The sequence below is a fragment of the Merops nubicus genome, unplaced genomic scaffold, assembly GCF_000691845.1.
Source record: "Merops nubicus isolate BGI_N331 unplaced genomic scaffold, ASM69184v1 scaffold6786, whole genome shotgun sequence".
Classification (NCBI taxonomy): domain Eukaryota; kingdom Metazoa; phylum Chordata; class Aves; order Coraciiformes; family Meropidae; genus Merops; species Merops nubicus.
In genome coordinates this window covers 29405-43054 of record NW_008612865.1, presented here as the reverse complement: position 1 = coordinate 43054, position 13650 = coordinate 29405, and the positions used below count along the sequence as shown (strand labels likewise).

The 13650-nt window shown below is 39.3% G+C and overlaps 1 protein-coding gene across 1 annotated transcript; it reads left to right on the top strand.

Annotated features, from left to right (window-relative positions):
• The first annotated feature begins 607 nt into the window (after nucleotides 1–607).
• TM2D1 (TM2 domain containing 1) lies at nucleotides 608–12224 on the top strand. The gene is made up of 5 exons (XM_008941679.1): nucleotides 608–677; nucleotides 3038–3146; nucleotides 7444–7535; nucleotides 10793–10866; nucleotides 12107–12224. The coding sequence occupies exons 1-5, from the start codon at nucleotides 608–610 to the stop codon at nucleotides 12215–12217; spliced, it is 456 nt and encodes a 151-aa protein (XP_008939927.1). The 3' UTR covers nucleotides 12218–12224.
• Nucleotides 12225–13650: the final 1426 nt, after the last annotated feature.

Here is a 13650-nt window from a genome sequence, read left to right as displayed (position 1 = left end):
AGGCCTTCCCAGAAAATGTTTGGTGATGGTAGCTGACAGTTATTGATGTAGCTGCAGATCAGAAGTGTCAGGAAAGCAAATCTCAGAAAAGTTAACTTCATCTCTTGCTTTACTTGGTTGTGGGAGTTCAGACCTCTGGAAATAAGTTCCTGCTCAGGACTTTGCTCCTCCAAATTCCTGGCATTTCAGATGTTCGTTTTGAGATGCTCTTTGAATTTTGTATGCTACTGTAGATTTAATCTTCTCAGCCAAATGCCTCAGTTTAAAGGTGCTGTGATGTTGAAGTAAGTGAAGAGGACTAGATTAGGCGTGCTACCTTTTTGCCTTCGAATACAGAGGCTGTGACTGATAAATATTGTAGTTCCTTTAGGTAGTGCTGACTGCAGCACTAATTAAACGTGGAGCTTATGCGATATATTGGTGTATTAAATTGGATTAGCAGATTTGCTGTATGGTAATGTGCTGTTCCTATTTTGGGGGCATGGGGAGGAACTAACATCAAGGTGCATCTTAAATCCTCAGGGTTTAAAGAGGGTGGAATAAATTACTGTTAAACCTGTTGTAGTGTTTGATATGAAAAATGTTTTCCTCAATTACCTGAACATATATGTGCGATGAGCCTAAAATAGATAATAGTACACAAGAACCAATGAATTGTACAAATCACACAGCATATGGTAAGAATTTCTAACTTATATATTGGCAGCAACTATGTTTTCCAAGGAAGTGTTCAATTTATGCATTTGTCTATCTGCTCAGTGAGCTTTATAAAACATGGGATTAGTACTATCATTAGTATGGAAGCCTAAAATACTTGTGTGGATTGGGTGCTTTACTAAAAGTGAATAAATACATTGTCTCTGATTGGTACATTTCTAAGTGAGGTTTCTGGTAAATCTCTTCGATGACTCTCATATCCTTTAGGCTCTGTCCTGCACAACTGTGATTAAAACAAACCACTCCTGTCATACTCATTTTGCATATACTTATGAGAAGAATTGACATGTGACAGAACAGCCTTCAAAATCTTCTATTTTTTAAACATTTTTTTAAGGAAGCATGGTGCCTTCCATCATCAGACAGTTTTGGGGCTATAGAGGCTCTGTTTTGAAAACATTTATTTTCATGTTAAGTTCTGATGTACTTTGGAGTACAACAGAAAAATGCTTAAATTGATCACTTGGTTTACTAGCTAAATTTAGCTTTTCTGGTGTTCTCAGGCATTGAAACAAATAGTCCCTGTGTTAGCTAATAGCACAATGAGTTGGCTTTATGTGATGTTTAAAATACATGTGTATGCTTCTTGTCTGTCATATTTTGCTTTCCATAAATACTGAATAATTTTCTGCACTGGGATGCTCAGGAGTAGTGAGGGTTTTCCAGACACTTCAGAGACTGGATGAAAGTGCTGTCCAAAATGGATCCTTTTTAAAGTCATTCAGTCCTGTGCATCACCTTTGACATCATGTCCCTGATTATAAACATTTAGACAGTGAACAGAAAGAATATTGTGTAGCTTGAGACTGACCACAACTCCAGTTGCTAGTTGTCCAACTGGTTACTGTGGAGTATTTTTTGCATGCTGCAGGTTGAGATTGTCCCCACAGTCCTCTCACTTCCTGTATTATCCAAGTAATAAAAAGTTAATCTTCTGGATTACTTCTCACTTCTGGTGAGACCTTGGCCCAGGTTGCCCAGGGAAGCTGTGGATGCTCCATCCCTGGAGGTGTTCAAGATCAGGCTGGATGGGGCTTGGAGCAACCTGGTCTGGTGGGAGGTGTCCCTGCCCATGGCAGGGGGTTGGAACTGGGTGATCCTGAAGGTCCCTTCCAACCCAACACATTATGTGATTCTATGGATTATGCTTGAATCACTATTGTTTATGAACACCTTTCTGGGATCCATCACCCAAACAAGTAGAGGTTTAATTTAAAGTATCCAGGTAGCCTCATTGAGTAGGTTTGGAATCTTACTGGCATGACATTGATAAGAAAACTGTGGTCTTTCCTGCAACAATGTATTTTAACTGCTGTGAGTTTCTGTAAGTAAAAGGAAGCGCTTTCTTGGCTTAAATTTTTACAAGAAATAATGTAATTTTTTGTAATTATCTTAGATTAGGCACAGTGATCAGTAGCATCCATGTAGGACTTTATAGTGGCGAAGCCCTGACAGAGCTCAAATTAATTTTTTCTTTGGTCCCTATGCAATATAGATAGATTTATTTATTTATTTATTTATTTTAATATCCAGATACCAGTCATCTTGCCTATGTGTATTACTGCAAAATCTGGAAAGAAATGTTGCACCTAGATTGCAGTTTTGTTGTTGGAATTAACCAACAGGACTCACTGAAAACTGATTGACTGTGGATAAAGGACTGGGATTTTTCCCTTTAAGACAACAGAGCAGTACTGCAGAGTGTCTCATATTCTGGCAATACATTGCAAACTTTTAGCAGATGTCACTTTCTGTTGTGATCTCCACTTTGGTTCACTTAAAAGTCAAGCGTTAGCTTGGATTAATAGAATAATTTGCACTGAAGGAGACTTCAGAAAGTCCTGTAGTCCAACCTCAAAGCTGCATTGGCACTGAACTCAGACCAGGTTGCTCAGGTCTTTGTGCCATCAGATCTTGAAAGCCTCCAAGGATGGTGGTGGCCTCACCATCAGGTGGTGACACCTCTCTGGGCAGCTTGTTCCAATGTTTGACCGTTCTCGTGGTGGAAATATTTTCTGTGTGTCAGGTTCAGAATTCCCATTGACTCATATTGGTGCCAGAATGGAAATCACAAAGGAATTAGGGCAGCAATTAGGTTTGTGTATTTTTCTTAATATGTAGCAGGGAAAAAATACAAGTAGGTTGTAGGAATGGCTTTAAAAAAGACATTTTTTAGGAAAGTCTTACGTGTGTGTGCTTTGCTTTGTATCAAGACTTGCACAGTAAAGCTTCACTCATGTGTCTCACTCACGTCTTGTCAGAAAAATGCTGCAATATCCAATCAGTTACTGCTTAATTTCAAATAACTTTTTGTCCCCAGTTCAGTGTCTGCCAGCACCAAATATAACTTGCAAAGATCACCTTGGCATAGAAAGAGTCTTTACAGGACGTGAAGTTGGGTTTTACAAGCCGGTTGCGTGTCGCAATGTGTAAGTACAATGTTGGTTTTTTGTAATACAGCTTGGTTTTCATATTGATGTTTTTCTAAAATAGAATAACGTGTTGTCAGAAGGAAAGGAGAAGGTAGAACTGAACATGTTGCCCTGCACTTTATGCTGTAATAAATGGTACAGGTAGTGAAAGGATACAACATGCATGTTTGTAAGTAAATCTGTCTCTGCCTCGGGTGCTTTTCTTGTTTGTTTAGTTATGTTTGTATCTTTGCTCTGCTATAGGATTTTACCTTTGCATTACTTGGTACTTTACCCTGGCAAAAAATCTTCCCAAAATGCTAAGGCTACATTTCACATGTGCTTAAAATCTGCACAGCTGCTGCAAGGAGCCGTCTGGGGACATTTCTCCATCCCTTCCTTGACATCCCCACTATATACTGAGTCAGGGAGCTGGTCTGGGTGTGAACTAGCTTGGATCACTTCCCCAAACTGAGTCACAGCACAGTCACTTCAAGTGCTTGTGCCAGCACAAGGATGAGGGCAACTCAAGGATACGAGAGAGTGGAGAAGGGAAGGCTGGGCTGGGCTGCTCTGTTCACTGGCAGTACAGCCTCATGCCAACTTAAAGTGTGCCTGCAGCTGGAGCTTAAGTATGCAGGAATATTGAGGGAGTTTTAAGTCTCCCATTTGCAAAAAAAGTCTCTTTCAGAGGAACCTTTCTCTATTTTTAAACAACCTTTCTATTTAATCAGATCCTCTGTGTATTTTAAGAGCCTGCTTTGGAAACGTGAATATGATGGACCTAGTTTTTCTAAAGCACGTTGTGAGCAGTGGAGAGCTCTGGGTACCAATAAATGTTCTGAGTGGCCAGTGCTAATGATCAGTGAACACCTGTCAGTGCCATTTGTTTCTGCTTTTTGTGGGATCCATGTAGGAGCCTTTTTCTTTTGTTCTGCTGGAATCTTTGGAAATTAAAACTCCACAATTCACTGGGTATTCCTCATGACACTAGTGGGCAAATAACTTTAATGTGATACTTACTGCTTATAATTTCCCTAACTCAGAAGTACAGCTCTGCCTCTTAGCTTCATAAACATTCTCTCTGTATTTATTCTTCTCAACAGTCAGAGCTCAGCAAATTGAAGAAAACATATTATTACATCTAATCAAATTTAAATGCTAGCAAACTAGACTTCAGTCACATTCTTGTCCAGAAACAATTGCATTTCAGTCCCATCTGTGATGGGGACTGAGAATAAGATGAGCTGTACTAGTTTAATAAGCTTGCTTCCTCTTTGGAGTAGACAGCAATTCTTACATTTGGAGTTTTTTATATATGTATATTTTTCGTTGAATATAGTTTCTAGAAAGGTTTTAAATGTAGGGTTTTTTTCTTCCCATTTATTAATTAAAAAATTCTGTGTAGCTAGACAAACATCATCCTTCTTGTGATGTCTGTTACTTGGTTGCAACTGTTATTTTTGATGAAGTATCAATATTTACGCTATTGAAAGAACTTGCTGTGGCTTTTCCATCCCATGACCGCTCATGTGGCAGAAGGGGAAGATGACCCTTCGTGGGCTTGCTGAAAACCCCAGTAAAATAGAACTGTGGGTGCAGGAGCTACAGAAGCACACCCTTGGTAAAGCCCCAAAGCCAGTTAAAATGGCAGCAAGATTAATTTTACCATCCTTCATGTGTACACTTGTTTAAAAAGTGGTCTAATCACTGATAGTTTATGTGAGTCTTTCATAAGGCCTTTTGAATTTTAGAAACATTATTTTAAGCAGGAATCTTTAGCTTAATATTATGATAATAGGCCTGTCCTTTCTGCTGCTCTTTGGAGATTCTCCAGCATCTCACTTGAGATTTGATGGAAACTCTAGCTGTCTTCTAGCAGAAATAATCTGCACCTCATTTAAAGAGAAAACCGGTTTGAGAGGCATCTCCCTATAGCAGGATTGTCCTAGCATGGGGACAGTGGGTTAATCTCTGTCCCGAGCTCCTGGAAAGGACAAAGCAGCAAGTTGTCCTTAGCCAAAAGTGTAATTTAGCAGCATTCCAGATAGTTCTTGGATCCAGTTATTTTAGTACAAGACTGGGAGATGATCTGTGTTTGTCTAAGTGGATGTGTTCAGTTGCTCCTTGTATTAGTTCAAGCAAAAGCCTGTAAGTGCTAATAATAACTAGGAGTTAAGATTGCTTTGGTTTGGTTTTAATTCAATGTTTTGGAGGTGGATTTTTTTTTTCCCCCCGAATTCTGGAATTCCCCAGATTGACACCCTATCACCCATTTTACTTAATATATACAGGCCCTGATTCTGCAGACTGGACGTGTCCGTTGTCCAAGTATTGCTACTCCAGGCAAGGAGTCCATTAAATGGTAGCCTGTGAAATTCATGAAGTTCAGTGCAGACAGGTCTTTGAGCAGTGCTATGAGACCCCCAAAAGAGCACAGCAACCACTGTGACCTACAGCAATACCTGCATATACCAACTGATGTGGAAGAGCAGGGAGAAAAGGTTTTTACTGTGGCAGCTGGAAGAAATGTATGCAGAAAAACATAAGGATTGGATGAAGCTGAGAAGCAAGGAATAATCAGAAGAGAAACTGAAATGAATTTGCATCTTCTACCGACTGTAGAGATTCCTTTAGATGTTTGGGACATGTTATTTTCCTACTCACTGTTTTAGTCTTTGACACGTATTTTTTATCTGAAACAGTGAGTAAGACAAAGGAAATAAAGAGTGGAGGCAGCTTTGTTACAGCATTCACATGCTTCCCCTTCATACTAGATTTCTTCTGCCCATCAGTTTGATGTTGACTAGGTTGCAGACTTGTGCTTTTCAGAGCATCTCGGGGCATAAGCAAGTGCTCAGTTTGTTACTAGTTTTGATCAGGAGCATCCTAAATTAAGCTGTTTTCTACCCCTTTTTGTAGGGGTGCTTTTTATGCTTTAGTGTCCTTGGAGGGTTGTTGACACTTTGTAGTTGATAAACAATTGCCCACAGTTTACCTCAACTTTTAAATAAAACCATTAGTGTTCTTTACAGTGGAAACAAGACAGTTCTAAAGATGATCATTTACATTACATTAGGTTCCAGGAATGTCCAGTATGTTCTGTGTTGCTAATAAGTGCTAAGTAACAAATATTGAGGCAAGAGTCATGATTTAATCACCTAATGTTGCCATTAAGTTTTAGGGTCAGTAAATCTGGATAATAAGCAAAAAAGTAGATCTTTATTTGGCATTGAAAGTGCTTAATAAAGGTGCTTGGACTTTTCTCGACTGCTGTCTTTGTGAAACTCCATGGGTTTTATTCAGCTGTCAAGCAAGAGTTTCATTTGGGCTTATTAAAAAATCGCTGGCACGTAATAGTGCACGTATCAAACCAGTGAATTATTGAATATTTTTAAAGTTCTAATTACATTTGGGGTTGCTTTTCTTTTCAGAAGGTAGCTGTTTGCCAATGCAGCAGAGGACGCAGCAAGCTCTAGTATTGATAGCTGTAAGTTCCTGGCTCCTCCTTAGTGTGGAGCTCACATCAGCAGTGACTCAAATTTACAGGTGGTTGGGTGGCCACAGCACTGCAGCTGCTGGCAAGAATGGGGCCAATTAGTACAAATCTCAAAAAGTCTCTTGGATCTGTGTGTTTTGTGTGACTAACCATGGGGTGCTTCACTTCAGAGTCTCTCTCTACCCCTGTAAACCTTTGTACCATCAACAGTTCTTTTCATTGGAGAGTTTGTGCCACTTACTACCTTTAGAGTGTAGTAAGTGGATACGTGACTTATTCTTTTTGTTGAATCCTTCCTGCAGCTTCTTCAGGCAGTGGCCATGGTTCATTTCTCCCTCAGATCTCATTGCAATTACTGTCGTTGCTGACGTCTCACCTGTCTGTCCTGTTCCTCTCGATTTGGCTGAGAGTGAGACTAATGCCTACAGACAGTGTGCATCCCTCTCTTGGCTTTCAAGGGTTCTCTCAGCAGGGCTGGACTGAGTTAGGAGGAACTCTGTGAAACTGGGAATGTATCAGCAAGTGAATTATGTCTTGACAAGAAATCATGATTCATTTTCAGAATAATCTGTATTCTGCAAGAGTATACTTGAGTTGCCACAGCTGAGGTTGCTTTCTGGAGGATGCCTACCCAATTTGAAAGCTTAACATTATCAATTCTGTGTCCATTAATTGAAGATAAATAAAGTCTGTTGTGGTTTGTTTGTTTTTTTTTCAAACTGATGCAGCAGGCAAATGAGTCACTACTTCAATTCTCAAAAGTCTGAGTGTGTATATTTTGCAGTCACTGTCTACATTACTTATTTCTTTTGGCAGAAATGGGTACTCCTACAAAGTGGCAGTGGCTCTGTCCTTGTTCCTTGGATGGCTGGGAGCAGATAGATTTTATTTAGGTTACCCTGCATTAGGTAAGTTTCTTATTTTTTCTTTGCTGTAAAGCTTTTTGTTACGGCTGAGTTGTATGTGTATACTTAAATTTTGAGTTATGAAGGCTGACAGTCACAGTTTTAATATTTACAGCCAGAATCCTTACTTTATTGTCAAGTAAGATAAAATCCTGCATTATCCTCAGCCTGCTCTTCGGTTGGAGTGAGTGGTGACAAATGGATATATAGTTGTCCAACAGATAAAGTCCTAATAAGCAAACCTGATTATTGCCATTCAGAGTTTTCCTTTACATTTGCTTTGCAGTGATGCTTGCCACAGCATTCTTTGTGAGGCAATGAAAAAGAAGTGGTTTTGACTCATGTGCCAACTACTTAAATGATGCTTGATTTTAGCAAGAAAACAGTGGACAAAGTTTACAGCTGCTTTCTGGGTAGCATTTTTAGGACCTGATTCCCAGGGTGATGGTGCCACTGGCTTTTAGATAATGGAAATATCTTAGTCTGTTAGAACTGCTTCCACTGGCTTTGTTTCTGAGTTGGACAAATAGAGTAAATCTAAGTCTAGATAGCACAGAGCAATGCATTGGAAAAAGCTATATATGTCATTGCTACTTCAGCTAGGAATTCTGAATTTCTGCCTATTAAATGCAAGTCTTTGGGTTTTTTAATAGCCTTATCTGTCCTCAATAATCTTGTGTTAACATCTGCGCCGTTTTTTCCTGAGGTTCTATAATTATCACTTACTTTGTCCATCTGTTTCACAAAAAGATAGAATTTTGGAAGTGGTCAGAAAGGTGCACCTTTTTGTTATACCATTGGATTCGGAATAATAATTTGGAATAATTATTTTGTAATGTATTGTAGTAATAGAGATTTATATATTGTCCATTCTTACATAGAAGTTCTTCATGGCTTACTCCTGTTAACAGTCATGGAATATACTGTAGCCAGTGACCAAAGTTAAAAGACTTAAACTCTTCCAAAGCCAAATTTTCAAGCTTTTGGAAGGTAAAGAAGACAGAAGCAAACAGGTAAGAGTAGAAAAGAAAAAAAAGACTAAAAATACACTGGATTCCTCGACAGTGCTTGATTCATGGTTTTCTAGGTCATCGAGGCATTGGCAAAAAATGGTTAGGTTAATAACACTAAACTATTTTGTGCAAGCTTACTGAAGAATGTAAATGTTCTTTTAATTATTTTTTTCCTTCTCTTTTGCTTAAGGAGCACACAAATACAAACAAGCTATTGAATATAAAGAAATCAGGAAGGCAGCCTCTTCCTCTCCCACACACTGTGAGCTAAACCATAAGTTATTACTGCTTAAGAGCACTATTTTTGCCCCTCATGCTTTAGAGCAGTTTATTTTCACAGTGTGATCTGCTTGTGGGGAGGGAAGTGAGGAGGAAAAGAAAAAAATCAGCCTTACCCTGCACTCCAGAAATATCAGGTTCAGAAACAGTTCTTCTGCATCCAGTAACATAACAGAGCAGCCAGTTCCTCAAGTGAACTGGAGCTGCTGCTAGAACCAGCAATAGCAAGGGGACTGCTGTGTTCCTAAAATGCCAAGTGGCAGTGAGGTTCAGGACCAGAGCTGGAGAGGAGATAAGGAGAGTCACTGATAACATCTTAAGTGGTGACTGCACTTGGTGCAGGTAGTAAACAAACTGTACACCAGAGTTTGACATGATTTCATCCTCTTGGCTGTTGTTTCCTAAGGCTGCTGTTTCTCTAGCTGGCTGTTTCCCTCAGGTTTTGTTGCACTGCTGCCAGTACTGGTACCCAGGCTGCCTGTGTCTGGCTGCTGTCAGCCACTGGGAACAAGTTGGTTTAAATAACAATATATGTCTTTTTTTGACATTTCAGTAGCACGATTTTGGTTGTAATATGCACGTTGGCTTTTCTTCTAATCAGCTGAAAGCCCATCCTGCTACTACTCTTGGTCATTAGGTGTTTTTAGGTGTTCTTCCCTGTTGTCTCTGACTGCTGTGTTGTCCCATGGAGAGATTATAAACTGTCTCCCTGGAGTTTATAAATCATGCTAGTTTGATCTTGTCAGCTCTGAGAGCTATATCCAGGCAGTGGGATGCCCATGTAAGCACAGCAAGGACATGCTTTTTAGCAGGGAACTGTATTTTCCTTCTACAGCACAGCCTACAACTGACTTAAATGTGACAGATCTGCATTCCTCTGTCTATCCCTGCATAAAGAGACAAATGTCTTCACAATGAGTGTCTCACTCTCAAAATAACCTAGATGTTTGCCTGCCTCAGCTGAAGTATAATAACCTAGATGTTTGCCTGCCTCAGCTATATACAATATATATAGTACTCATTGTATTATGTTCATTGTACAAGAAACTACTGATATTGAAAATAAATAAATAAATTTTAGGACAGTCTCCTTCTTCTGAAGGCATTTTCCAAATCAAGTCTGCCTTACATGCCATCTTACAATGAAACATTTATCTCTTAGTTGCTATTCTAACCTAGATGTTTGCCTGCCTCAGCTATATACAATATATATAGTACTCATTGTATTATGTTCATTGTACAAGAAACTACTGATATTGAAAATAAATAAATAAATTTTAGGACAGTCTCCTTCTTCTGAAGGCATTTTCCAAATCAAGTCTGCCTTACATGCCATCTTACAATGAAACATTTATCTCTTAGTTGCTATTCCCATATATTTTCCATCAATCTTTCATTTATTCATACAAAGTAACATTTTTGAATACCAGTTAAAAAGGAGTGTTTATATATATATATAAAAAATATATATCCAAAATAAAGTCCTGTTTCAGCAAAAATGTAAAAATGATACAAAGGGTTGTTCTCCAAAGTTGTGTGTTCTAAAAATCAAATCATGATGTGCTGCAGCTCATGAGATGACGGAAAATCTCTTTCTATTCATAAGTAAATTTTGCAGCTCAACTGGGGATTTTTTCTGTCTGTCTCTCAATCAAAAAGAGGTAAATTTACAGTAACTTGATTATCAACTTTTGCCTTTTCTTGTTTAAGAAAAATCTGTTTTAAAAAAATGATGTTTAAGATATTTAAAATGATTTCAAGATGTAGAAATAGGAATATGCAGTTTTGTTTTTGTTTTTGTTTTTTTTTTCCCCAGATAATTAAAAATCTTTAACTTTAGGTCTCTTTCTAGACATATATGTGTTTTGCAGGATGGGGAGAGAGTTGGGATGTGGTTGCCACCAGAAACCTATGAACTTCATAATCACTGGCTTAAAGCTACAGTTAAATTTTGTTTTCCTCTTCTAGGGTTGTTAAAGTTCTGCACTGTAGGATTTTGTGGAATTGGTAGCCTAATTGATTTCATACTTATTTCAATGCAGGTAAGTCAGGGCTTTCAAAACAAGATACAAATCTGTGTGTGTTTAAAGCTTTGATTTGATTGCTAATTCTTTGTTAGCATTTTAGCCTGAAGAACCTTTGTGCATTGAAAAATAAAGGCATTTATTTTATCTATCTTTCGAGATTAATGCTGTAGAATATGGATACAGAATATCAACATATTTGCTGTTTGAGTTAAAAATTAGATTAGCTATCTATAAATACCTGTAATGAACATCTTGGAAGCTATAGCACTGTAGATTCACTTTGCCAGAACCTGTGAGCTCTTTATGTGACACAGAGTGGTGGAGTTTGCAGGAGATGTCCTGCTCTTCCCAGAAACCTGAAGTTCTGCCTTTCCATGTGCTTATACTGATGGAGCCCATCATCTGGGGTGTCCATGCAGTGTGTAGGAGAGGAGACTTCGCTTTTTCCCTGTCTCTGCACCAAATACAAGTCCCATATCAGCCGAGAGCTGTGACTGTAGGATTCATGGTGGTTAAATCCCCAGCTGGGGTGACATCTTGTGACACCATGAAATTGCCAAGTTGTCCTACTCTGTGGTGCGTCCATTCAGCGTGAATCACAGGTTGCCTATGATGAACTTAAAGTGCATTGCAAGTATAGAAATTGTTTATGAGTTTGTAGAAAAAATGTTTTAAAATTATATATCTTTGTTCATATGTCTTTTAAAGTATATAAATTCTCAAATTCCTTTTTATGCTGTCATGGTGATCTTGCCTCAAATCACTTACAGACACAGCTGAGAGTATCTTTCATCTCTCCTTATTCATCTCCCTGGTGATCCCATCTCAACGTAGCATTCCCAGAACACAAAAAGCCATGATCTTCACTCCTTCTCTCCATTCCTTACCTGTGCAGTTTCAAAGATACTTGTCATCAGCCCAGTTCTCTCTTGCCTACCCTCTTTTGTTTAAGAAAAGTGGTTTGAGGCCCACTCATTTGTTAGCCAGATTTTGTGACTCAACTCCTGGTGGGCTTAGCCCAGTGCCAGGGCCTGGCTGTGCACTTGGGTTGATTAGAAGCCCTCAGGAAACGTTCCTTCTGAGACTGCTCTCTAAGATAGTTAAACTACAGCATAACTTCAAAATAAATCTAGTTTCTGTTTGACTAATTAAGCGTGACTAATTTTATGATGGGAAAATTAGCAGTAATTGAGACGTTAGCACAAAGTGTGTATTTCACTTCCTATTGAAGCCCCTGGTTCCTTCCCCCTGGCAGATTGTTGGCCCTTCGGACGGCTCCAGTTACATTATCGATTACTACGGGGCGAGGCTGACCCGGCTCTCCATCACCAACGCCACCTTCAGGAAGATGCAGAGCTACCCCTAACCCTGACCCGGCTCTCCATCACCAACGGCACCCTCAGGAGGATGCAGAGCTACCCCTAACCCTGCAGTACATCTCACAGGCGGGTGGGTGCCTCGTGGTTTTACAGGTGCGCCCCGGCACCCGCTGCGCTCGCCGGTGACGACTTCATTCCTCTGCGTCAGCACTGAGCAGCAAATCTGCATGGAACCAGGAGGGTAAAATATGAAAATTCCTCAAGTGACCGAGCCTGTGGCCGAGGTGCCAAGTTCCTTTGTGACTGCTCTGGTTCTGGGAGCAGGTGGTTCGTTGCTGGGTTGTGGTGTTTGTGGAGTGTGCAGACTGGCAATTTGCACTGATGTTCCTCTGCCTCTGTTAGTATGACTTTGACTTCTGCAGAGAGGTGGAGAAAGTTCTTCAGAACAACTGTGCTCATCTTTAGACCATTGAGAGTTAGAGACCAAGAGACCAGAGTGGATGGGCCAGGATTACACTTGGGATCTGTTTTCATAACTATTGTGTATAGTATTTCATAACTATGCATCGTAGTTTCTAAATGAATTTAAATATCCCAAGCCACAGAAACTGCCTTTCTTTCTGTCCTGTGAGGTAAAATCCAGATGGCCCTGAATCTTGTGCTGGTGTATCCTGTGACATTCTGTTAAATGAAATAATTATTTCTCAAATGTTTAAGGACCAATTTAGGTCAAGTTGCAAAATTTGGTGAATGCTGATCAACAGTAGAAACACGGGTGCAATAAAAACTGGAACCACAGATGACACATCACGAAAAGCAGGGTAGATGTTGGGGGTGCCCTGAGGTTAGAATAGGAATTAATAGTTCTAATTATTTTGATTGATTTTTTTTCCCCCTCCCTTGCAACCATCCATGGTGAAATACAGACCTTCTTTTCTGAAAAGAAATCTGTGCAGGTATTCTACAGCTACAGAAGGTCAAAAAAGTGACTTCCTTGTACTAATAAAGCCCTGAAAAGGTTCTTATTTTAGATCAGTTGTGTTTCAGTGAAATAAGTTCTGTGTCCTTCAAAGCTGTTTGACTGAAGTCTTTAGGACAACCAAGATTTGCCTGGAAGTTCCTTTAAAGAAAAGTATATGCACACAGAGACAAAAAACCAAGAGAATATTCATGTTATTTGACCAATTTGAAACATTCCCCTCACATTCTGATGAAAACTGGCAGCAACTGAGAAATCCACATGATGCAAACTTCAGTGTAGATTTTTTTTCCAGAACTTTGGTCTATTATTTTGTTTTTCAGATGAAACTTCCAAAATGTTAATGTGTCCACAAACAGTAGTGTTTAGAAGGGAGTGACAAAAAAAGGAGATGCCTAAATTCAATATTAAAAGTGCAGTTTGTGGGGTTTAGTCTCTTTTAAACCTACATTAAGACTGGTGCACAGAAGGCTTTGTGAAGAAATCCTGTTTTTTTTTTCC

Bases quoted from the DNA above. Each gene is read 5' to 3' on its own strand.
- TM2D1 (XM_008941679.1), top strand. From the start codon at position 608: ATGTGCGATGAGCCTAAAATAGATAATAGTACACAAGAACCAATGAAT. The intron at 678-3,037 runs GTAAGAATTTCT...TTTTGTCCCCAG, and splicing joins TACAAATCACACAGCATATG to TTCAGTGTCTGCCAGCACCA. The intron at 3,147-7,443 runs GTAAGTACAATG...TTCTTTTGGCAG, and splicing joins CCGGTTGCGTGTCGCAATGT to AAATGGGTACTCCTACAAAG.